The 26,087-nt window shown below is 48.4% G+C and overlaps 2 protein-coding genes across 2 annotated transcripts in view; one reads left to right on the top strand and one right to left on the bottom strand.

Annotated features, from left to right (window-relative positions):
• The window catches only part of LOC144671740 (arf-GAP with coiled-coil, ANK repeat and PH domain-containing protein 2-like), an 82,871-nt gene extending 69,509 nt beyond the window's left edge, over positions 1-13,362 (bottom strand). Inside the window, exon 1 of the mRNA XM_078533750.1 lies at positions 13,184-13,362. Within this exon, the coding sequence (XP_078389876.1) occupies positions 13,184-13,236 (53 nt within the window). The 5' untranslated portion in view covers positions 13,237-13,362. The remainder of the gene's footprint in view (positions 1-13,183) is intronic.
• Positions 13,363-21,697: 8,335 nt separating this feature from the next.
• On the top strand, positions 21,698-24,310 carry LOC144671703 (zona pellucida sperm-binding protein 3-like). Its single transcript, XM_078533717.1, has 6 exons — positions 21,698-21,838; positions 23,092-23,207; positions 23,282-23,376; positions 23,483-23,660; positions 23,753-23,870; positions 24,302-24,310. The coding sequence occupies exons 1-6, from the start codon at positions 21,698-21,700 to the stop codon at positions 24,308-24,310; spliced, it is 657 nt and encodes a 218-aa protein (XP_078389843.1).
• Positions 24,311-26,087: the final 1,777 nt, after the last annotated feature.

Consider the following 26,087-nt stretch of genomic DNA (forward strand, 5'->3'; position numbering starts at 1 on the left):
GCCCTTTTAAATCATATTCTGCTTTCCTGTTCCTCCCACCGCCCACATTATACTCCATCTGCCAAATTTTTCCCCACTCACTTAACTCATCTATATCCTTTTTTAGACTCTTTGTATCCTCCTCACAACTTGCTTTCCTACTTATCTTTGTATCATCACCAAATTTGACTACAGTACACTCTGTCCCTTCATTCGAGTCATTAATATAGGCTGCAGTACAAATTCACTTAGCATTCCACTAGCTAGTTTGCTAACATGAAAATGACCCACTTATCCCTACTCTCTGTTTCCTGTCAGTAAGCTCATCCTCTATCATACAAATATATTACCCCCCAAAACCATGAGCTCTCATCCTGTCTCTCTCAGCTTTTGTCTGGCACCTTATTGAATGCCTTCTAGAAATCCAAGTACACCACATCTACTGGCTCCCCTTTATCTACCCTGCCTACATCCTCAAAGAGCTCAAATTTGCCCCATTCATAAAACCATGTTGACTTTGATTTTCTGGTATTATTCCCTTAATAATGGATTCCAGCATTTTCCTTGGGTTATAATTCCCTGTCTTCTGCCTCCCTCCTTTCTTACAGATGCAGTTCTCCAATCCACAGGGACCTTTCCAGAATCTAGGGAATTTTGGAAGATTGTAACCAATGCATCTGCTATCTCTGCAGCCACTTTGTTAAGACCCTAGGATGCAGGCCATCAGGGGACTTGCCAAGCTTTGGTCGCATTAGTTTTATTTCGTTCATTCATGGGGGGGTGGTGGTGGTGGGTGGCTAGGCCTACATTTATTGCCCTTGCGAACTGAGTGGCTTGCTAGGCCATTTAAGAGTCATTGCTGTGGGCCTGGAGTCACGTGTAGACCAGACCAGGGTAAGGATGGCAGATTTCCTTCCCTGAAGGACATTAGTGAACCAGATGGGCTTTTACAATAATCGACAATGGTTTCGTGGTCATCACTGGACTTGGTAATTGCAGATTGAATCGAATTGAATTCAGATCTCACCATCTGCTGTGGTGGGATTCGAACCCAGGTCCCCAGAGCATTAACTGGATTACTCATCCAGTGGTTGTTTTTAAGATCCTCCCTCCCTTTTGCTTCTTGACTTTCTACTAGTCTTTGGATGCTTTCTATGTCTCGCACTGTGGAGGCCGATACGAGACACTGTTCAAAACATGTGGAGAATCAGTTGTGGAAAATAAAAAAAAATTGATACAGAGAAAGCGAGAGAGAGAGAGGCAGGACCCCGCTTAGAAACAGACTTCGGCAATGTCAGGATCATGACGAATGTGAATTGTAATTAGGACAAAATTAGCATTTTGAAAACCACAAGTAAAATGGGGCCTTGTTGGCAGGAAATTAAATGCACAGTGACTGCCTTAGTCTCAGTTCAGACACGCTCTGGGGGAGTCTGGGCCTGTGACTATCACTCAGCGCTCTGGCTCAGTGCTGCACAGAGGAGCTGAGACACACAAGCGAGAAACAGCCCACGTTCCACCTCTGTTTCAGCGCTGGGTTCTCTGATCTCAGCCGAGCAATCATTCCACTCGCCCTCAGTTTTGCTGTGTGCAGCTCAGAAAAATAAGCTGAGGTTCCCGCTGTCCTGTGATTGCCACCTGCAAGGGGCTGAACATGTGGGGAATGGTGGGTTAGTTCCAGTCCTTTCACTCTGGGCCTGCACTCATCTGCACTACAACCTCATCTTGTCAAGCTTCCACATGAAACAATATTGGAGCACCCAGCTCCAACAAACTGGTACTGACTGATGAAGCTACCAATGACTCAACACAAACTCACCGAATCACAGCCCACTCAGTAACCTCCTAATCTCTACTAGCCCCTTGGCGAGGAAGGGCCCTTCCACTGCCTTGTGGGGGCTGGGCCCAAACCTATGCCCTGTAGGGCTGGGCCCTTCCCCCACCCTGTGGGACTGGGCCCTTCCCCACCTCCCGCCCTGTGGGACTGGGCCCTTCCCCACCTCCCGCCCTGTGGGACTGGGCCCTTCCCCACCTCCCGCCCTGTGGGACTGGGCCCTTCCCCACCTCCCGCCCTGTGGGACTGGGCCCTTCACCCCCTGCCCTGTGGGACTGGGCCCTTCCCCCACCCTGTGGGACTGGGCCCTTCCCCACCTCCCGCCCTGTGGGACTGGGCCCTTCCCCCCTGCCCTGTGGGACTGGGCCCTTCCCCCCCTGCCCTGTGGAACTGGGCCCTTCCCCCCCTGCCCTGTGGGACTGGGCCCTTCCCCCCCCTGCCCTGTGGGACTGGGCCCTTCCCCCCCCTGCCCTGTGGGACTGGGCCCTTCCCCCACCTGCCCTGTGGGACTGGGCCCTTCCCCCCCCTGCCCTGTGGGACTGGGCCCTTCCCCCCCCTGCCCTGTGGGACTGGGCCCTTCACCCCCTGCCCTGTGGGACTGGGCCCTTCCCCCGCCCTGTGGGACTGGGCCCTTCCCCCCCCTGCCCTGTGGGACTGGGCCCTTCCCCCCCCTGCCCTGTGGGACTGGGCCCTTCCCCCCCCTGCCCTGTGGGACTGGGCCCTTCCCCCCCCTGCCCTGTGGGACTGGGCCCTTCCCCCCCCTGCCCTGTGGGACTGGGCCCTTCCCCCCCCTGCCCTGTGGGACTGGGCCCTTCACCCCCTGCCCTGTGGGACTGGGCCCTTCCCCCAACTGCCCTGTGGGACTGGGCCCTTCCCCCACCCTGCCCTGTGGGACTGGGCCCTTCCCCCGCCCTGTGGGACTGGGCCCTTCCCCCCCTGCCCTGTGGGACTGGGCCCTTCCCCCCCTGCCCTGTGGGACTGGGCCCTTCCCCCCCCTGCCCTGTGGGACTGGGCCCTTCCCCCCCTCGCCCTGTGGGACTGGGCCCTTCCCCCCCGCCTGCCCTGTGGGACTGGGCCCTTCCCCCCCTGCCCTGTGGGACTGGGCCCTTCCCCCCACCCTGTGGGACTGGGCCCTTCCCCCGCCCTGTGGGACTGGGCCCTTCCCCCCCCCTGCCCTGTGGGACTGGGCCCTTCCCCCCCCCCTGCCCTGTGGGACTGGGCCCTTCCCCCCACCTGCCCTGTGGGACTGGGCCCTTCACCCCCTGCCCTGTGGGACTGGGCCCTTCACCCCCTGCCCTGTGGGACTGGGCCCTTCACCCCCTGCCCTGTGGGACTGGGCCCTTCCCCCGCCCTGTGGGTCTGGGCTCCTCCAGCACTGAGCACATAATCCGTTTTCTGACATCATGTTGACTGAGGGATAAATATCGGCTCGGGGACACAGAACCACAGAAGGTTATGGTGCAGAAGGAGGCCATTTGGCCCATCCTGTCTGCACCGGCTCTCCGAACGTGCTTTACGACTTGGTGCCATTCCCCTGCCTCTTCCCCCGACCCCTACACATTGTTTCTCTTTAAATAATAATCCAATGTCCTCTTGAAAACCTCCACTGAACCTGCCTCCACCACACTTCCAGGCCGCGGACTCCAGGCCCGAACCGCTCATTATGTGGAAAAGCTTTTTTCTCCCGTCACACTTGCTTCTCGCTTCCCTGCTTTCCCTCTAGTGGGTCGTCCTGGGCTCTCTCACAAACACCTGAGGAGACAGGGTGGGGGGTCTCTCTTCACATCTCATTCGAAAAGGTGAAACCTGCAACAGTGCAGGGCCCCCTCAGTGCTGCACTGAGGGTGTCCAACCCGGAGTACGTGGCTAGACGTTCGGAGAGGAACTGGAACCCTGTAACTTTCAGACTCAGAGGGGGAGATTGCTACCCTCTGAAGCACTGTTACCTCAGCAAAGTGATGGCCTGGTTTCCATCCATTGGATGTAAAAACCCGAAGCTGAACGTTAAGAGAACCGGAGGTCATTCTGGGGGAGGAATGGGAGACGGACCGACTGTCGTGCAGAGACGAACATTCACTGCGCCTGCATGAGTGGAATCAGGCACAGCTCCCACAGATTTGGTCAGGGTGCAAAAAGGCAGCCTGTGGTTTTTCGACTGAAGCACAGCAGCGCTGCTCGCAACATCCTGTGACTGAATCCACATGAAGTCAACAGTATGGCTCCCAGCCACGCTCGGCTGACTGCAGGGCCACCGCAGTCCACAGTCGGCGCGCAGCACTCTACGGCAGAATTTCAGCCAGGCTGAGAGGCCATTGGCCAGAAGGGCAGGCCAATGTCACTCCGCCTTGCTTTAGTTGATCCTAACGGCACCCCTTCCTCCTTCTCTCCGCTTCTCGGGGCCCTGCGCAGCCGCCGGCTGCCCGAGCGGCCATTGTTTGGGGGTCGCCCAAATGGCGAGCTGCTCGACTGTGACGTGAATCGCAGCCCAGGCCAGACCTGTTCTCCCCATGCCGCTTCCTTTCAGCAAGGGTCGTCAGGTGGCGTTCTTCCCTCCCCCCACCCGCCCCCCCTTCTCCACGAGTGCCTGCCTACCTCTGCTGTATCTCAGCCGGGCTCACAAACCAGGGACTGACCCTGGAACCTTCCAGTCCGCAGAGTTGCCAACTCTCCGTTCATTTTCCCACCGGAGGCCCCAGGAATTAAAGTTTAACCTCCGGCACTCTCTGCTGCCAGACAAATGGGGAGAAAAATCACAGGGCCATTAAAGAAATGGCTTTCCCGCCATTTCTTTGAACCCTTTCGCTTTTTTCGGTCATACAAGTGCTAGAGTTTGGGGAAGAATTTTGTGGTTTGTCTAAAAGCCATCTCGGTCAAGGAGAGTCTGTTCATTTTCCCAGTTGACCTCGGAGAGGCAGGGGAGCCACGACGATGAACGTCAGGGGACCGGCAGCGGGAGGATAGGGTTGAGACGGTGGGGGGGCAGGATGTCACCTGATTAGGCCTCCAGGAATACATCTGGCCAGAGTTGGCAACTCAGTTACATTAGGCACAAAATTGATTATATATTATATTAGAGGGATCCGGATTCATGGAGGCAGCGCTGGGGGCATCAGCGGTGCAGGTGGGCAGGAGGAGGTAGGTCGTGGGGTCAGGGGGTCTTTCAGGGACCAACCCTCGGAAGGGAGTGGGACCAGGTGCCCAGAGAGGTTAAGTCCTGGAGTCTGAACCTTAAAACCTGTCAGCGGTGCCAGAAGGACCTCGATGACCTTCCGCGGAGAGGTCAAGGTGTGTGAATGAACCATTACCCTGATATCTCCTGGGCACCACAGCATCAAGCTTTCACGGTGCTCAGTGCACCACACCCCATCACTCAGCCAGCAGCACTCCCTGCACTCAGGGTTCACACCTACTGCCCATCCAGATACCCCGCACACGCCTACAAAACACTGCCACCCTCACATCCACCTTTCACAGGTATCCACGGGCCTTACTGAGCTAATGGAAGCAACACCAGCCAAACTCACAGCTATACATAACACTGCCGTCCGGCCCTGTCTCCTGTAGACAGAGGGTGGGACACAAAAGGAGGGAGCAGAGCAGAAGGGGTTGGGATAAGCACACGTTAAGCCATCAGGTTGCAGGGTCACCGGACAGCGAGGCGGCAGGCAAGTCTTGCTGGTATTGAAGGAAAGCGCTTACTGGTCATGCATACTGCCATCCTCTGGCCTCTCCCGTCACCGTCAATAAGCTTGGAGGCCTCCTGCTTCAGTTCGACAGAGGGACACGGTGTGAAGCTCCTCCCCCCGACCCCCCCCCAGCAGCCTCTCTACACTGCACACGCTGCAGATCCGGAGACATTGTCACACCTCTGTGTGTGGGCAGGTCACTCGCCCCTCTGCCATCCCCGGGGAGGCTAAGGCAAAGCTCTCTGACCAAAGCACCTCCAAAACCACTCGGGGGCACCTTCAGGCACTTTCCAATAGAGAACGGTCCAGAAGTTTGACTGACCTGCAATCAGGGTTTGCCTGGCCCTTTAAATAGCAGCACCGCAGGGGCCATCATGTTGCTTCACGCCTCTGATGTTGGGTGTTTCCGCCAACTCCAGCATGATGCCACCACTAAACACATCTTCCCTTCACCCCCCCTGACGGCATTCCGTAGGGATCGTTCCCTCCAGGACACCCTGGTCCACTCCTCCATCACCCCCTACTCCTCAACCCCCACTTATGGCACCTCCCCATGCCCACGCAGAAGATGCAACACCTGCCCCTTCACTTCCTCTCTCCTCACGGTCCAAGGGCCCAAACACTCCTTTCAAGTGAAGCAGCATTTCACTTGCATTTCCCCTAACTTAGTCTACTGCTTTCGTTGCTCCCAATGCGGTCTCCTCTACATTGGAGAGACCAAATGCAAACTGGGCGACCGTTTTGCGGAACACCTGCGGTCTGTCTGCAAGAAAGACCCAAACCTCCCTGTCGCTTGCCATTTTAACACTCCACCCTGCTCTCTTGCCTACATGTCTGTCCTTGGCTTGCTGCATTGTTCCAGTGAAGCCCAACGCAAACTGGAGGAACAGCACCTCATCTTCCGACTAGGCACTTTACAGCCTTCCGGGCTGAATATTGAATTCAACAACTTTAGATCTTAAACTCCCCCTCCCCCCATCCCCACCCCGTTTCTCCCCCGCCCCCACCCCCTGCTTTTTTTTCAATAATTTATATAGATTCTTCTTTCCCCACCTATTTCCATTATTTTTAAATCTAAAACTAAAACCTCGTTAGTCTTTCCACCCCACCTCCACTAGAGCTGTACTTTGAATATCCTGTCTTCCATTCTTAATTAGCACTTTTCTCAGACAAATATCACCACCTTCAACACCTCTTTGACCCTTTTGTCTGTGACATCTTTTGATGAGCTGCTCATCTCCACAATCACCACACCCTCAACGTCTCTCTCTCCCCCCCCCCACCCCCCACCCCCACCCACCTTAAACCAGTTATATTTCTCCCTTCTTCTAACTATGCTTCAGTTCTGCCGAAGGGCCATGAAGGCTCGAAACGTTAACTGATTTCTTCTCCGCCGATGCTGCCAGACCTGCTGAGTTTTTCCAGGTAATTCTGTTTTTGTTGCGGCCAACACTGGCTTTATGAAGGCCAGCATTGGCCCATTAGGAGGTGTGACATCCTATTAACTGTGAAGTGGCAGGATAGTGACAATGTGGAGTGCTCAGGCACAAATGGAGCAGCACAGAGCAAATACATTGCTCACCCATTAACACATTACTAAACAGGCAGATTCAATGCAGCTTCACTTACATCACACTTTAGTTAGGCTGCAGTTGTAGTATTGAACATGACTATTCGATGCCTGTTTATAGAGAGGGTATTAAAAGCAGAGAGAGAGAGAGAGAGAGAGAGTGAGAGAGAGAGAGAGTACAGTGTGGGTTCACCAGGATGATGCAGGTTTTGGAAACTCTAATTAGAAGAGAGAGTTCTAAGAAGCAATGAATGATACAGTTGCAGAATGAGGCCATTCCACCCTTCGTGCCTGTGCTAGCCCTTTGAAAGAGCCATCCAATTAGTCCCAGTCCTTCTGCTCAATTCCCCCCATTGGCCCTGCAATTTTTTTTCCATTAGGTATTTATCCAATTCCCTTTGGAGTTTTTGGCACAGATTTCACTGCAGAAGAGAGGGGCCGGAAGGAAATGTAACAGCAATTTTCAAACTCATAATTTGGTAGAGTGAATAAGGAAAAATGTATTCGATAGGCTGAGGAAATCACATCATCGATAGCAAGTTGCCGATAAGAGAGGTTAGGAAGAATGTATTTACACAAAGGGCTTGGTAAGCAGATCAATATTTCAAACACAGAGCTATGGAGAGAGAGAGCTGGGCAGTAGGATTAATTTTACATTGAAACAGAGCTTTGAGGAGAGAGCGGACCAATAGGATTAGTTTTAGATTGATACAGGGCTATGGGGAGAGAATGGGGCAGTGGGATTAGTTTGGGGATTGATACAGGACTATGGGGAGAGAGTGGGGCAGTGGGATTAGTTTGGGGTTGACACAGGGGCTATGGGGAGAGAGTGGGCCAATAGGATTAGTTTTAGATTGATACAGGGCTATGGGGAGAGAATGGGGCAGTGGGATTAGTTTGGGATTGATACAGGACTATGGGGAGAGAATGGGGCAGTGGGATTAGTTTAAGATTGATACAGGGCTATGGCGAGGGCTTGGGGCAGTGGGATTAGTTTGGGATTGATACAGGGCTATGGGGAGAGAATGGGGCAGAGGGATTAGTTTGAGATTGATACAGGGCTATGGGGAGAGGTTGGGGCAGTGGGATTAGTTTGGGGATGCTACAGGACTATGGGGAGAGAATGGGGCAGTGGGATTAGTTTGAGATTGATACAGGGCTATGGGGAGAGAGTGGGGCAGTGGGATTAGTTTGAGATTGATACAGGGCTATGGGGAGAGAGTGGGGCAGTAGGATTAGTTTGGGATTGATACAGGGCTATGGGGAGAGAGTGGGGCAGTGGGATTAGTTTGAGATTGATACAGGGCTTTGGGGAGAGAGTGGGGCAGTGGGATTAGTTTGGGATTGATACAGGGCTATGGCGAGAGTTTGGGGCAGTGGGATTAGTTTGGGATTGATACAGGGCTATGGCGAGAGTTTGGGGCAGTGGGATTAGTTTGAGATTGATACAGGGCTATGGGGAGAGAGTGGGGCAGTAGGATTAGTTTGGGATTGATACAGGGCTATGGGGAGAGAGTGGGGCAGTGGGATTAGTTTGAGATTGATACAGGGCTTTGGGGAGAGAGTGGGGCAGTGGGATTAGTTTGGGATTGATACATGGCTATGGGGAGAGAGTGGGGCAGTGGGATTAGTTTGGGATTGATACAGGGCTATGGGGAGAGAGTGGGGCAATGGGATTAGTTTGGGATTGATACAGGGCTATGGGGAGAGAGTGGGGCAGTGGGCTTAGTTTGGGATTGATTAGGGACTATGGGGAGAGAGCAGGACACTGGGATTAGTTTGGGGATGCTACAGGGCTATGGGGAGAGAGTGGGGCAGTAGGATTAGTTTGGGATTGATACAGGGCTATGGGGAGAGAGTGGGGCAGTGGGATTAGTTTGAGATTGATACAGGGCTTTGGGGGGAGAGTGGGGCAGTGGGATTAGTTTGGGATTGATACAGGGCTATGGGGAGAGAGTGGGGCAGTGGGATTAGTTTGGGATTGATACAGGGCTATGGGGAGAGAGTGGGGCAGTGGGCTTAGTTTGGGATCGATTAGGGACTATGGGGAGAGAGCAGGGCACTGGGATTAGTTTGGGGATGCTACAGGGCTATGGGGAGAGAGTGGGGCAGTGGGATTAGTTTGGGATTGATACAGGGCTATGGGGAGAGAGTGGGGCAGTGGGATTAGTTTGGGATTGATACAGGGCTATGGGGAGAGAGTGGGGCAGTGGGATTAGTTTGGGATTGATACAGGGCTATGGGGAGAGAGTGGGGCAGTGGGATTAGTTTGGGATTGATACAGGGCTATGGGGAGAGAGCACAATATTTAATCTCTTAACCAGTATCACTAAAACAGATTTATCTGTTGTTACTGGGAATTTGGAGGGGATTCAGCACAAGTTCACCACAATAATACTGAACATGAAGGAGTTAAGTTATCAGGATAGGTTTCATCAAGTCAGTTTGTATTTTCTTGCCAATGAGAGCTGAATGTTGGAGTGGTTCATAATGTTAAAAAGATTGGAAAGGGAACAGAGTGAGAAACTAATTCCTCTGGTGGGGAATTCCAAACCAAGGTCACTTTAATCGCAGTGGGATTAATCGACTACAGAATCGAGTATAGAAAGCAGCTTTTTGCAAAGTGCAATGGAAATCTAGAACTCTCTCGCTGCTGCAGACACCTGGGCTCAGCTCGAGTGTTCAGGACTACGATTGGTAGATTTCTGTTTGGGTAAGAGTAGAGTCAGAGAATGATACAGCACAGAAGAAGGCCATTCAGCCCCTTGCACTTGTGCTGGCTCTTTGGTGCAGCTATACAATTAATCCACTCTGCCCATTATTTCTCCACGCATTTTATCCCTTCAAGTATTTCAGTCACTATTGAATCTGCTTCCTTCACTCTTCCTAGCAGTATATCCCAGATCATCAGCTCACTGAACACCGTTTCCTCAAGACACCTCTGTTCTTTTTCCAATCACCTTAAATCTGTGTCCTCTGGTTACTGACCTTCCTGTCACCGTAAAAAGTGGTTTAAAAAGGGTTAGCCTAACTTGCGTACATACGAACTTAGGAATTAGGAGCAAGAGTAGGCCACTCGGCCCCTCGAGCCTGCTCCGCCATTCAATAAGATCGTGGCTGATCTGATTGTAATCTCAACTCCACATTCCGGCCTACCCCCCCTCGATAACCTTTCACACCCCCCCGCCTCCCCCTTGCTTACCAAGGACTCATCTAGTTTCACCTTCAAAATGTTCAAAGGCCGGGATTTTCCGGCCCTGTCCTCTACCGGAAACTTCTGGTCCCGCCGAAATTTCATGGACTTCTGTCTGGCCCGCCGCGGGTCCCAACATGGTGGGCTGCAAAATCCCGACCAAAGACCCTGCTCCCACCGCCTTTGGAGGAAGAGAATTCCAAAGACTCACGACCCTCTGAGGGAAAAAGCTTCTCCTCATCTCTCTCTTAAATGGCCGACCCCTCATTTTTAATCCGTGACCCCCTAGTTCTAGATTCTCCCACACGAGGAAACATCCTCTCCACAGCCACCCTGTCAAGACCCCCTCAGGATCTTATATGTTTCAATCAAGTCGCCTCTCACTCTTCTAAACTCCAGCGGATACAAGCCTAACCTGTCCAACCTTTCCTCATAAGACAACCCACCACTTACAACCCGTAACCTCTTCACTTTTGTCCTCTATTCCCCTATTAATAAAACTGAGGATCTCATATTTGTTTATTTTTTTTTAAGAACAGTCTTCTCCTGCCATCTTCATTCAAAACACCACCAGGCCTCCAAGATCCTGCGGCCCCTTTAATATTGTACCGTTTAGTCTCTATTGCCTCGTCTTTACTCTTCCTACCGGAGTGAACCCTCCCACCAGCTACATGTCCTCCTACAGTCCATTATTATCCGCCTCACTGTTTACTACACTCAAGAATATCACGGGAGGCGGAGCAGAGGTGAGTGAGTGGATCGGTGATGGAGATCAGCTGTGACCTATGTGAATGGCAAACTAGGCCCGAGGTACTGAATGACCTCCTGCTGTCCCATCAATTCAATTCAACGTGTTTATCCGACCTTGTTCCCAGTTCCTTTCGAAAGGGGATAACCAAATTGATGTCAATTGGTTTACGTGGAGGGGTATGTTCATCTGTCCGCTGCTTCTTTAGCTGCGTGCCAGGGATATTCCAGCATTGAAGGCATAACAGTGCCCCCCCCTGCTCAGGGTGAACCCCCACCCAACTCCCCTGCTCTTCTTCAAATCTTCTCCTTCAGGTCCTTTCCTCTTGCTGTGCGATGTCTCCAATGTTGTGCCAGAAACCTCCACTGGGAGCAACAGCATTTGGGCAATGAGGCTTCGTTGTTAATTATGGGGCGAAACAGCCAAAAGGTCTCAACATTTTCCAAGGTGACCAGCCAGAAGTCTTGTCAGGAGAGTTCCCCCAGAGGTGGAACTTGCTGCTGTCCACATTCAGAGCCACTGTCCTCTCGCGAGGGTTATCTGCCTTTTCCAACAATCCAGACCAGTTGTAGAGGCCTGATGTCCCCGGCTACACCAGGCAGAGCTGATGATACCCTCGCTGAGTTCAGCTCGCCAGCTGAGGCAAGGTACCAGGGTGTGCCCCGCTGGTGTCCATTACCAGCTGCTTGGAGGCTTAAGTGAGGGCATTGTGGGACGCCAATGAGCATTAGCCATGTTCAAAACTGGAGTGCATGGGGGTGCTGGCAATGATTCCGAGGCCCTGTCACAGAAATAGTGCCACCAAATCTTTTAAGTCCAAGCTGAGAGGACAGGTGGATCCTGAAGTCAAAGTCTCACCTGAAAGATGGCACCCACGACAGCGCAGCACTCCCTCGGCACTGCACCAGGAGCGCCCGCCTGGACTTCTGTGCTCAAGTCTCTGGAGGGGGACTTGAGCCCAGAACCTGGTGACTCAGAGACCAACCAACGGAGCCACAGTCGACAGTCCTGAGGAGCTGAGAGAGGGCGGGAGCTGATTTAAGATCCTGACATAGTGTGAGCTAAAGTAGAAGCTTCTGCAGTGCTGAGGAGGAGTGTGCATGGTGATATATTTAAAGTGTAGGCAGAGGAAGAGAGGAGAGTTCATAGCAGTGCTGACTGGGGGAAGACTGATCATAAATGGAAAGTTGAAAAAAATAACAAGCTTGCATTTTTATAGCGCCTTTCACTACATAGGAATACCTTAAAGTGCTTCACAACCAACAACGAACGTTTGAAATGTAGATGCTGATCTAAAATGGCAGCAATCGGAACATGCTAATGTGGTAACGAATGGACAACCTGGTTCTAGTCGAGGGGTCAATATTGGCTCTGGGCAGTGGGATGAATTCCCCTCCTCTTCTTCCAATAGCGCCATGGTATCACTTTACACCCGCCTGAGAGAGCAGGCGGGGACTCGCATTAACATCACATCTCAAAGAATGGCACTTCTGGTGATACAGTATGCTGGGGGTGTTGGGGGTGCAGGTTGGTGGCGGGTGGGGGTGGGGGTGGGGGGAGGCAAGTGGGCTAGGGTTGAAGGGTTTTGTGTGGGAGGGAGGTCACCGACCGTGTGATTGCTATCAGACGTGCTAATCACAGTTTAGGCCAATTCTGCGTTGCTTCTATCACTTCCTACAGGCAATGCGATGTAAAGTGCGTGACAAGCAAACAAATAGGCCGAGATTTGTGCTATCCAACATGTAGCGGGAGGCACTAGGTGCTCGACAAAGTACAGCAAGCTCGTTTTGTTAAAACTCAGCGTCCGGATCCTTTAAAGGCAAAGTGGGCTGAACGACCTCCTTCTCGGCTGTGTTATCCTGTGAGGTCAGAGGATCAATGACTGAGATGGTTCTTAACTTCCTCTCCTGAGATGTTCTTAACTTCGTCACCCCGAAGCAAACAGAGTTTTTTTTCCCCCCAAAGAGTTAGTTTTAAAACAAGACCAGACCGCGAGGCAAGGCCACGCTTGAAACGTTTGGCTTAAATTTTGTCAAAATAATTTCGGAGCGGGGAGAGAGGGAGAATTCTAAAAGCAAGAAAAGAGGAGTAGGGGAGGTGCTTGAGGGTTGTGACATTCACCACCTGAATCGTCAGCCGTGTAACCAGAGGTTTTAATGTGACTCGGTCCTACCTGAACTTTAGCGAGTCTTTCAGACATTCTTCAAAGTCCACAGCGATGGTCATCTTGGCCAGCCCCACGGTGGGGACAGAGGAGCAATGACGGAGGTCTTTGTCTCTAATGGTACATCTTATCCAGCGAGAGGTTGCAGAGTGCAACTCTGAGGCGGTTGATCAATTTCTTGCAAGAGGAAGGGTAGTGTGGGCGGAGCAGGGCTGGTGACCACATCCTGGAAATACGGAATCAAATCCGTAAAACGACAGAAAGAAATTTCAGACAGAACAAAGAGAGAGCCATCTGCTGAACCCACCTCGGAGATCAGCCACTGAGTGTGGAGCTCACTGCAGGAGGGTCAGGGCAGTCAGGATCCTTCCCAGAGCTCATCCAAGTGAAAGAGACCAGGACTGTAGATTGGGACAATGTCAACAAAGAGTGTTCCCAGGACAGGTACAGCATGGGGTTAGATACAGAGTAAAGCTCCCTCTACACTGTCCCCATCAAACACTCCCAGGACAGGTACAGCACGGGGTTAGATACAGAGTAAAGCTCCCTCTACTCCGTCCCCATCAAACATTCCCAGGGCAGGTACAGCACGGGGCTAGATACAGAGTAAAGCTCCCTCTACACTGTCCCCATCAAACACTCCCAGGGCAGGTACAGCACGGGGTTAGATACAGAGTAAAGCTCCCTCTACACTGTCCCCATCAAACACTCCCAGGACAGGTATAGCACGGGGTTAGATACATAGTAAAGCTCCCTCTACACTGTCCCCATCAAACACTCCCAGGACAGGAACAGCACAGGGTTAGATACAGAGTAAAGCTCCCTCTACACTGTCCCCATCAAACACACCCAGGACAGGTACAGCACAGGGTTAGATACATAGTAAAGCTCCCTCTACACTGTCCCCATCAAACACTCCCAGGACAGGAACAGCACAGGGTTAGATACAGAGTAAAGCTCCCTCTACACCATCACGATCAAACACTCCCAGGACAGGTACAGCACGGGGTTAGATACAGAGTAAAGCTCCATCTACACTGTCCCCATCAAACACTCCCAGGACAGGTACAGCACGGGGTTAGATACAGAGTAAAGCTCCCTCTACACAGTCTCCATCAAACACTCCCAGGACAGGTACAGCACGGGGTTAGATACAGAGTAAAGCTCCCTCTACACTGTCCCCATCAAACACTCCCAGGACAGGTACAGCACGGGGTTAGATACAGAGTAAAGCTCCCTCTACACAGTCTCCATCAAACATTCCTATTTGAAGTGCTATAAATTAATTTGCCCCAGTTTTTAGGCAAGAGGTGTTGCGATTCGCAACCTGCCTGTGCCAGTTCTGTTGGAGGGAGGCAGTCTTGGTGTGGAGGGGGTTAGAGTGTTATTTACGTGTGGGGTGTTAGAGTGTTATTGACGTGTGGGGGGTTTAGAGTGTTGTTTACGTGTTTCATAGAAACATAGAAACATAGAAACTAGTAGCAAGAGTAGGCCATTCGGCCCTTTGAGCCTGCTCCACCATTCAATATGATCATGGCTGATCATCCAACTCAATAGCCTGCTCCCGCTTTCTCCCCATACCCTTTGATCCCTTTCGCCCCAGTGTCTAACTCCTTCATGAAACCATACAATGTTTTGGTCTCAACTACTTTCTGTGGTAATGAATTCCACAGGCTCACTACTCTCTGGGTGAAGAAATTTCTCCTCATCTCAGTCCTAAATGGTCTACCCCATATCCTCAGACTGTGAGCCCTGGTTCTGGACTCCCCCACCATCGGGAACATCCTTCCTGCATCTACCCTGTCTAGTCCTGTTAGAATTTTATAGGTTTCTATGAGATCCCCCCTCATTATTCTGAACTCAAGCGACTATAATCCTAATCGACTCAATCTCTCTTCATATGTCAGTCCCGCCATCCCAGGAATCAGTCGGGTAAACCTTCGCTGCACTCCCTCTATAGCAAGTATATCCTTCCTCAGATATGGAGACCAAAACTGCACACACTATTTCAGATGTGGTCTCACCAAGGCCCTGTACAATTGCAGCAAGACATCCCTGTTCCTGTACTCAAATCCTCTGGCTATGAAAGCCAACATACCATTTGCCTTCTTTACCGCCTGCTGCACCTGCATGCTTACCTTCAGCGACTGGTGTACAAGGACACCCAGGTCTCGTTGCACATTCCCCTCTCTCAATTTATAGCCATTCAGATAATAATCTGCCTTCCTGTTTTTGCTACCAAAATGGATAACCTCACATTTATCCACATTATACTGCATCTGCCATGCATTTGGCCACTTCCTTGAAGTATTTTGTAGGTTTCAATGAGATCACCTCTCATTCTTCGAAACTCTAGAAAATACAGGCTCAATTTCCCCAATCTCTCTTCATAAGACAGTCCCGCCATCTCCGGAACAAGTCTGGTGAACCTTCGTTGCACTCCCTCTATGGCAATAATATCCCTTCTGAGGTAAGGGGACCAAAACTACACAGAGCACTCCAGGTGCAGTCTAACCAAGCTTCTACACAATTGAAGTAAGACTTCATTATTCCTGTGCTCAAATCCTTTTGTGATAAAGGCTAATATTCCATTAGTCTTCCTAATTACCCGCTGCACCTGCAAGTTAGCTTTCACTGACTTATAGATAAAGACACCCAGGTCCCTTTGTATATCTACACTTTCTAATCTCTTACCATTTAGGAAATACTCTGCACATCTGTTCCTTCTGCCAAAGTGGATAACCTCACATTTTTCCACATTATTTCCATCTGCCATGTTATTGCCCACTCACTAAGTCTGTCCAAATCCTCCTGTAGCTGCTTTTCATCTTCCTCACAACACACATTCCTGTCTAGCTTTGTATCATCCGCGAACTTGGAAATATTACATTTGGTCCCCACATCCAAATCATTGATGTATATTGTGAACAGCTGGGGTCCAAGTACTGACCCTTGCGGTACCCCCACTGGTCATGGTCTGCCAACACGCGAATGACCCGCTTATTCATCCTCTCTGTTTTCTGCCTGTTAGCCAATCCTTAATCCAAGCCAGTATATTGTCTCCTACCCCATGTGCCTTAATTTTGTTAACCAACCTCTTCTGGGAGACTTTATCAAAAGCCCTCTGAAAATCCAAGTATACTAAGTCCATCGAATCCCCTTAATCAATCCTGTTAGTAACATCCTCAAAAAAACTCCAACAAGTTCATCAAACCTGATTCCCCCTTGGCAGATCCATGCTGACTGTGTCCAGTCAGATCATGATTATCCAAGTGTCCATTTATCACATCCTTTATAATAGATTCTAGCATTTTCCCTACTACTGATGTCAGGCTAACAGGTCTGTAGTTCCCTGTTTTCTCTCTCCCTCCTTTCTTAAATAGAGGGTTGACATTTCCTACCTTCCAACCTGCAGGAGCCATTCCAGAATCTATAAAATTTTGGAAGATGATCAGCAATGCATCCATTATCTCAGGAAACAGTTACCTCTTTCAACACTCTGGGAATAGACTATCATGGCCCCTGGGACTTATCAAACTTCAGCCCCATTAATTTCTCCAATACAACTTTCTTACTAATGCTAACTTCCTTCAATTCCTCAATCTCCCTAGTCCCTTGGATTTCTAATTCTGGGAGATTTCCTGTATCTTCCTCAATGAAGACAGACACAAAGTGATCATTTAGTTTCCCTGCCATTTCTCTATTCCCCATTTTGAATTCTCCTGACTCTGCCTCTAATGGACCATCTTAGCCAAACACTTCCTTTTTAATACCTGTAGAGGCTTTTACAGTCCATTTTTCTGTTTTTACTAGTTTACATTCATATTCTATCCTCCCTTTCTTTATCCGTTTCTTTATTCTCCTTTGATGTGTCCTAAAATGCTGCCAATCCTCAGGGTTACTGCTATTTCTGGCAACTTTATAAGCCTTTTCTTTTAATCTTATACAATCCTTAACTTCCTTTGTTAGCCACAGTGGACTGACTTTTCTTTTTGGGTTTTTGTGCCTTGAACGAAAGTATCGTTGCTGTAAACTATGTAACAATTCTTTAAAGACCATCCATTGCTTATATACCATCATATCTTTCAATGTATCTTCCCAATATACCTCAGTCAATTTCAGTACCTTCTTTGTTCAAATTTAACATCCTGGCTTCAGATGGAACTACTTGACTTTCAAACAGAATGTAAAATGGTCACTCATCCCTAAAAGTCCTTTTATAACAAGATTATTAATTAGTTCTTTTTCGTTACATAATACTCAACGTAAAATAGCCTGTTGTCTAGTCAGTTCCTCAACACACTGCTCTAGAAAACCATCCCTAACACACTCCGGAAACTCGTCCTCCACAGCATTAGTGCCCATGACGCTTACCCAGTCTATATGCAGATTGAAGTCACCCTCAATGACTGTATTCCCCACTTCTTAAAGGCAGGCTGCTCGTCTTAAAGGAACACTGCACTGAATGATTTTGCTGGAGTTTAAAGGGTGGAAAATGGAACATCGGAGCAAAGAGAAAGGTAGGTGTCCCATATGCCTTTTTCACCACCCCACTAACATGCCCCTCTGCCTTCAGAGATCTATGGACACACACGCCAAGGTCCCTTTGTTCCTCAGAACTTCCTAGTGCCATGCCGTTCATTGAATACTTCCTTGTCAAATTACTCCTTCCAAAGTGTATCACCTCAAACTTTTCAGGGTTAAATTCCATCTGCCACTTATCTGCCCATTTGACCATCCCGTCTATATTTTCCTGTAGCCCAAGACACTCAACCTCACTGTTAACCATCCGGCCAATCTTTGTGTCATCTGCAAACTTACTAGTCCTACCCCCCATATAGTCATCAATGTTGTTTATATAAATGACAAATAATAGGGAACCCAGCACAGATCCCTGTGGTACGCCACTGGACACTGGCTTCCAGTCACTAAAGCATCCTTCTGTCATCACCCTCTGCCTCCTACAACTAAGCCAATTTTGAATCCACCTCATCAAATTACCCTGTATCCCATGTGCCTTTGCCTTCTTTATAAGTCTCCCATGTGGGACCTAGTCAAAGGCTTTGCTGAAATCCATATAAACTACAATTAACATATGTTGGAGCGTTAAATGGCTGTGGGGTGGGCAGTATTGTGGGGATGTGTCCACCTCCGACTGCTCAGATGGTGGGTAGAGAAACCCCACCATTCTAAAAATCCTGACCCAGGTGAAGGGATAATCACAAGTTAATTCCCGGGAAGGGAACAGTTGGATAAACGTGGGCATGAGGACAAGAGAGACCAGCCTGAACAAGAAGGCGTCAATCTTGTCAAAGGTGAGGCATGCTACACTTCATTGACTCCAACATTTCTACCAGCAACAATGGAGATTTTCAGATGAAATTTGAAAGGCAGGAAAAGCAGAAGATGAAGGTGCTCAAATTCAGGAATACTGCATCATTGGATGGCCAGAGTAAGTTCCCAAATGATCTCATCCTGAAACGATGCTTTGAACAACGGAGACATCTCCGTGATGTGGATGACTTGCTGATTTATGATGAGAGGTCGCTCATAGCAGCCTCAGGCACGAGGCCCTTCAGACAATACACCAGGGACACGTGGGCATTACAAAGCGGTGTGCCAGAGTGCAACACTCCATTTGCTGGCCAGGGATCTCAAAATGATTAGCAGGAACGATTTCAAACTGCATCACCTGTCCAACCCATCGTCAGGAACAAGGAGAAATGCTGATGGTATCCTCATTTCCATCCAGACTGTGGGAGCGTCTCAGGATGGATCTTTTCGAGCTCAAAGGTAAGACATTGCTCATCGTTGTTGACCATTACTCCAGGTGGATTGAGGGGTCTACAGGGTATCACCTTGGAAGCTGTCATTACTTTACTAAAAGACATTTTTGCCATGTACGGTATTCCAGACCTAATCATTTCAGACACTGGCCCACATTTGCCAACAAACATTTTAAGCAGTTCACAGAAGCCTATAGCTTTGTCCACACAATTAGTGTTGTAAAGCATTGGGCGTTGTTTGGTAGGTTTTATTAAGGTGTACATAGTTCAACAGTAAGTATTTATTAACTACTAGAAACTATATACATAAGTACGGTAAAGAGTCCAAGCTAGGAGCTGTCTCCATGCTTGCTTCTACACACGGCTCTGTCCAAGACCACACTGACTGCCAAGTGCGGGTCATGTGTTCTCTTACATCACTGTGTGGGCAGTACTGTACTCAGTCCTAGGTTAACCCTTATACTACAACTAGCTCACCTAGATAACGGGGAGGACGAGGATTGGGGATAGCAGAGGCTTTGCTGAAGAAGAACGATGATATCAGCCTAGCACTGTACAGCGACAGTTCCACATCACTCCAGAATGGTCTGCCTCTGCCTGAACTTCGAATGAGGAGATGACTGCCTTTTCTTCCACACGTGCTTACACCATTACCTGAAAGCAACAGATGTAGAGAGCGCGCAACAGTTTTCTCTGTGAACCACAGATGAAGGAAGAGACAGGGAGGGGGGAGATGTAGGGGAGGAGGAGGATGAGTATTGTGCAAATCAAACCGGAAACTATAATCAACACCATGGAGTACATAACTTACCAGAACTCCAGGCAGGGGAGTCAGTTTGGGTTTGTGACCGAAACTGTGAACACCAAGTTTTTGGAAAAAAAAACATTATATCCACGATTTTATCTTGTGGAGAATGAAAATGGAATAGTGAGAAGAAACAGGAACACACTCGTATCCACAAGGTGGAGGCCTTCAGTGGAATGGACCAGTTACCTGGATCAGGAAGACAGCCGGAACAGCGAGCTACTCTAACAGGTTTGAGCGTGAGTGGGGAGAACTTCAAACCAATGCACCCTCCTAGAGCAATGAGAACAAGGTCAGGGAGATTGGTTAGACCAGCACAGCAGCTTTCTCTGTGAACCAGAGATGAAGGAAGAGATGGGGAGGGGGGAGAAGTAGGATAATATAAATAATGTATTTAATAAAGTCAGAGACTGGGGGGAGATGTAGGATAATGTAAATAATGTACTTAATAAAGTCAGAGACTGGAGGGAGATGTAGGATAATGTGAATAATGTATTTAATAGAGTCAGAGACTGAGGGAGATGTAGGATAATGTAAATAATGTATTTAATAGAGTCAGAGACTGAGGGAGATGTAGGATAATGTAAATAATGTACTTAATAGAGTCAGAGACTGAGGGAGATGTAGGATAATGTAAATAATGTACTTAATAGAGTCGGAGACTGAGGGAGATGTAGGATAATGTAAATAATGTATTTTATAGAGTTGGAGACTGAGGAAGATGTAGGATAATGTAAATAATGTATTTTATAGAGTCAGAGACTGAGGGAGATGTAGGATAATGTAAATAGTGTATTTAATAGAGTCAGAGACTGAGGGAGATGTAGGATAATGTAAATAATGTATTTAATAGAGTCGGAGACTGGGGGAGATGTAGGATAATGTAAATAATGTACTTAATAGAGTCAGAGACTGAGGGAGATGTAGGATAATGTAAATAATGTACTTAATAGAGTCAGAGACTGAGGGAGATGTAGGATAATGTAAATAATATATTTAATAGAGTCAGAGACTGGGGGGAGATGTAGGATAATGTGAATAATGTATTTAATAGAGTCAGAGACTGGGGGGAGATGTAGGATAATGTAAATAATGTATTTAATAGAGTCGGAGACTGAGGGAGATGTAGGATAATGTAAATAATGTATTTTATAGAGTCAGAGACTGAGGGAGATGTAGGATAATGTAAATAATGTATTTAATAGAATCAGAGACTGGGGGAGATGTAGGATAATGTAAATAATGTATTTTATAGAGTCGGAGACTGAGGAAGATGTAGGATAATGTAAATAATGTATTTTATAGAGTCAGAGACTGAGGGAGATGTAGGATAATGTAAATAATGTATTTAATAGAGTCAGAGACTGGGGGAGATGTAGGATAATGTAAATAATGTATTTAATAGAGTCAGAGACTGGGGGAGATGTAGGATAATGTATTTTATAGAGTCGGAGACTGAGGAAGATGTAGGATAATGTAAATAATGTATTTAATAGAGTCAGAGACTGAGGGAGATGTAGGATAATGTAAATAATGTATTTTATAGAGTCAGAGACTGAGGGAGATGTAGGATAATGTGAATAATGTATTTAATAGAGTCAGAGACTGAGGGAGATGTAGGATAATGTAAATAATGTATTTAATAGAGTCAGAGACTGGGGGGAGATGTAGGATAATGTGAATAATGTATTTCATAGAGTCAGAAACTTCAGGGGAGATGTAGTGCAAGGGGTTAATGTTAATATTCACTCCACATCATCAGTCACGTAAGGCCACATGACAACAGGGCATACTGAGGGATGGTTCTATGTGAAGCCTTATCCTGCACATTAAAGAATGTTTAATAAAAGTTAAAGCCTACCAACAGCCTAGCCTCCAGCAGTCTCTATCGATTCTAACCAAGGACAACCGAAGCTGAGTCCCACAACGATGATGACAGAATTCATGGTTGCACGTCAGTCTCACACTCCTGATGTTGGGCCAGCCAGAATGGATGGAAAGGGCCTCTTGGTGGGTCCTGAGCTGCCCATGGTGGCCACCCGAAAGTCTAGGTGGAGTGCACTCGATGCGGGGGTATGTGGGCAGGCTGCCTGCCTGCCTCTTCTCTGTAGCAATGTCCATGTCTGCTTGTCCCTAGAGAGAGAGCGCGTCTGCTGTGTCTCTTTGAGGCTTTGTGTGGTTTGTGGGCACCAGGTAGAGTGCAGGACATAGTGGATACAGGAATGGAATTATAATTTGAAAAGTGTTTGAAGTTAGTTTTATCATAATTTGGAACTTATTGCTGTGGCAATATAATAATGGGACACTTAATCACTGAAGTTCTGAAATGTTCCAGTTTGATGGTACTGTATAATCGTCCTTATTAATGAAGTGAAAGGGGAAACTGCACCCTTTACTCTCTCAGTATGAGCTCCTGAACAAACTGCACCCTTTACTCTCTCGGTGTGAGCTCCTGGACAAACTGCACCCTTTACTCTCTCGGTGTGAGCTCCTGGACAAACTGCACCCTTTACTGTCTCGGTATGAGCTCCTGGACAGAGTGACTGAGCAGGACAGATGGTTTGATCCACTTATGATGGTGAGGCCTGTGATTGGTGGAATTGATTCCATTGGTCTGGGTATTCTTTAGAAGCTTCTTATTGGACAGGATTGGATTGGGTTGATCTGGATATATAGGCAGGCTGATTAGTGGTTTCTTGGGAGTGAGTTTGTATTCAGTGGTGTTGGGGAAAAGGGTGGTCAGTGATGCAGTCCTTAGTTTCAGGGTTTTTTTTAGTTGTAGCAGTTTGCTCTAATCATTGGGGGCGCTTGAAACATCAGAAGATTCTGAAGGGCAGATTCAGGGCCATGCCTGCCCCTGCCCAGATTACTGGTGGCTGGGCTCCTGCCTCTGTGGTTGGCTCTCCCCGCTCCCTGCACGCTGTTACTGCTCTGTGTGGGGAACGGATGTTACTGGTGATTGCCAAGCTGGACCTGTTTGGAGGTGGGCACCTGGTTCAGCCTGCAGACCTGGCCTTAGGGCCTCCTGGATGCCCCTTCACTCAACTAGACACTTGGACAAACACTGTGCTCTTTCAGTATGGTCTGTCTGATTGTGGCATTGCTGTAATGGTAAGAAGGTTGAGTGCGACTAGTGGAATGCTGGTCTTTTGGGGAGCCTCCCCTTTTCCATTTTGGGGGGGTGTCCATCTTTGGAGGGGTGGGGGGAGGGAATTCCACCCTCACCTCCCCCCTCCCCTTTCTCTTTTGCCTGTTTTTTTTTTTCCCCCCACTTTTAGTTTGCATTTGGTCAATGTTACTGCTATAACCACAAATCTATATTTCAGGTAACTGAACACCACCTCCTCTACTCTACCCACCTGTACTATGTGCCAAGGCCACCTGAATCAGCCATTGTGCAAACTAGTTCAGCCATTGTCCACATTAAGTGCTGTTATCCCAGGTAATCTTACACTCCTCTAGTCCTGGTGTCCAGTATAAATGTAGAACTTGATGATCTATCTTCACTTCTGGCAGGGGGGATAATGTCAGCAGCCAGGTTGTCTGGGTCCCCTTCAGCTCTATGCTGACCACAGGGAGGTTTCTGTCATATTCCCTGCGCCAGATGAATGGTAAGGCCAAAGATGGATGTTTAAACGTGGAATTTTGAGCAGTTGCCAGTTAAGGAGTTTAAGCTGGATTCGTTCTCTGGTTTTTTTTCCCCCCTCATATTTCCAGATAACTGGGATGTAGAGCGGGCCTCAAATCTCTACAATTTGGGAGAGTTCATCTACATTGAGGCCTCTGTTATGGCCATGAGCCATCAGCCACTGAGGCTTTATGTTGATAGCTGTGTGGCAACACTGACTGCAGACAAGGACTCCACTCCCAGATACCATCTCATTGACTTCAATGGGTGAGTGCTGTCTGCCTGGTTCTGGGCAAGTGATGAAAAACTGGCTCATTAGTCTTATTAGCCCACCGATGCACTCTGTCTCCTCCTTACAGCTGCTTGATGGACAGTAAAGCTGGTGACTCCTGCTCCTGTTTTGTGTCCCCAAGAACTCATCCGGACAAGCTCCGGATCAAGCTATGTGCATTCAGATTCCCGAACGGTGGGAGCTCGGTAAGATGGTCCCCTTAACACCCCCAGTCATAGCCCTGAAATGTTGAGATTGCTCTGAGGTTAAGGGATTTAATTGAATGGTCAAAACTGAGGACTTTCTATTAAATAAATAAGGAGAAATAATTTTCCAGTAACCAGAGGAAACCAATCTTAAGAAGATTGGCAGATGAACCAGAGGTGATGAGAGTTTTTATTAGGGCAGGGTTATGATTTGCCTGAAAAGATGGAGGAAGCAGATTTCAATAGCAACTTCAAAAGGTAATTGAAGGGAAATAAACTTCCTGGGTTACAGGAATAATTGGGAAATTGGACTGTTCTACAGAGGGCTGGACCTACTCAATGGGCCAGATGGCTGCTTGTTGTGTCATTTTGACACGGGGCCAGAATTTAGCTGCTAAACTGGTAGCTCAAGTCGATGTTTTTTGTTCCAGTTGTTTTAGAAGCTGTTGGGCCCTCTCGCCCTCACCCCACAGCCATGCCACCTCGGCTATAAACCCAATATCTACTATGGGTAGACTTCAGGAGCCACATGGAGATGCAGAAAAATTAAACTCCTAACAACCTATGGAGCTCTTGATCATATGTACTTGATATAGGATTCATGAAACCCATTCAAAGATTTTGAATCTCAAGTTTTAATTTGTTATTTAAAAACAAACTTCTATTCATTACCACATACAAGACAATTAAACTGTTAATAGCCGCTTTAAATTTTCAATCAAAATGTGAAATCAGTCCCCATGCTGAGAAATGCTTTTGAAACTCAGCCAAGCATTCATAATGGTTGGCTGTAATCAGCCTTTGGGGAATGATGACAAAAGTCTATTCAAACTGCAGGGACAGAAGATAATTTTTTTTACTCACCAGTAGATGGTCTGTCAATCAAAGCAGTACAGCAACAGCAGAGGGTTTTTTAATATCCCTTGACAGTTTCAGCCTGTTTTGTTTAAAGGGCTGGGGGTTTAAACACCACTTCAGACCATGACACTTGGAGCTTTTCTGCCCTTCAAGAGTGTTTATGTCTACGCCATGAATTTGTGACTCTTGCACTATGGGTTAACACCCTCTAGAACAGCATAAAATGGAGTCTGATTGAACCTGGCACCAATTTCAAGTAGCTTTACTGAGTTTGGTCACCTGCCTATGATTCACACCCTACTCCCTTTCCACTTCTGGCAAAAATGGGATTAGTTGTAAGTGCGAGTTGGACTCTCACAGTGGAGTCCTGCCTGCTATTTTAAAGGTTTTTGGAGTAGGCCTGATTCCTGTGAAAAGGTGTCCAGCCCTAGTTGCAGTCCTCCTACTTGCAGGGGGTTTATTTTCAGGCAGTTCTGAGCAGTGAAGTGGGAATAATTGGATGACTTTCAGAGCTAGGACGTGTTTGTTTGGCTGAATGGCCTCCTCCTTCTGATCTGTGAATTGTCTCTTGCAGATTTCCATTACCTGCCAGTTAAAAGTTGCTGAAAGAGGTGGAAGGCCAAATCCAGTCAACAAGGCTTGTTTTTACCAGGAGCCAGCTAATGAGTAAGGGCCTCTATCTCTTGTCGTTTCCAGTGATTACTGATGGCAACCTGAGAAATTGCTCCGTTTTACAGGTGGGCTTCAGTAGAGGGACCCGGTGGAGTTTGTCTGTGCTGTAACCATGGAAACTGCAGAGGGGGAAGAAGAGGGCGGCGGAGTGGTTTCCTCTGGCAGAGAGTGGCTGGTAGGTATACCTGGAGGGAGGATGTGCTTTGCATTAGTATAGACTAAATGATCCCTGTGCTCCCTGACCTACACTAACTCCACAACCCTCCAGGCTCTGTGCTTCTCTCTTTCTGGGATCTCAACCCCACCGTTCCCAGTTGTAATGCCTGATGGTGGCTGAAAGTTCTTCCTGGCCCCTAGCTCTAGAATTCCCATCTTTGCCTCAACCTCCCATCTCCTTTTTTTGAGATGCCCCCTGATAAACTATCTCTTTGACTGTGGTTTCTGTTACCTGCTCTGGTTTGGCTCTGGGTCTGTGTCTGCTTTCACTTCTTGTGAAGCACTTTCACATCTTTTACCGTTAAAAGGTCCCATGTAAATGCAAACTGCTGCTGTTGTTAGTGTCTCAGTCTCAGGATGACCAGTTAAGGAAGGGAGGTGAGATTCAGATGGGGCCCTTGGTAGTCCTGTCAGCTGATCCTGGTGACCTGGATCCTCGAACACAACCCAAAAGCCGGAATGAATCAGACA

This window comes from Cetorhinus maximus, chromosome 34 (assembly GCF_964194155.1).
Source record: "Cetorhinus maximus chromosome 34, sCetMax3.hap1.1, whole genome shotgun sequence".
NCBI lineage: Eukaryota > Metazoa > Chordata > Chondrichthyes > Lamniformes > Cetorhinidae > Cetorhinus > Cetorhinus maximus.

Bases quoted from the DNA above. Each gene is read 5' to 3' on its own strand.
- LOC144671703 (XM_078533717.1), top strand. From the start codon at position 21,698: ATGACAGAATTCATGGTTGCACGTCAGTCTCACACTCCTGATGTTGGG. The intron at 23,208-23,281 runs GTAATCTTACAC...CACTTCTGGCAG, and splicing joins ATTAAGTGCTGTTATCCCAG to GGGGGATAATGTCAGCAGCC. The intron at 23,377-23,482 runs GTAAGGCCAAAG...TCATATTTCCAG, and splicing joins TTCCCTGCGCCAGATGAATG to ATAACTGGGATGTAGAGCGG.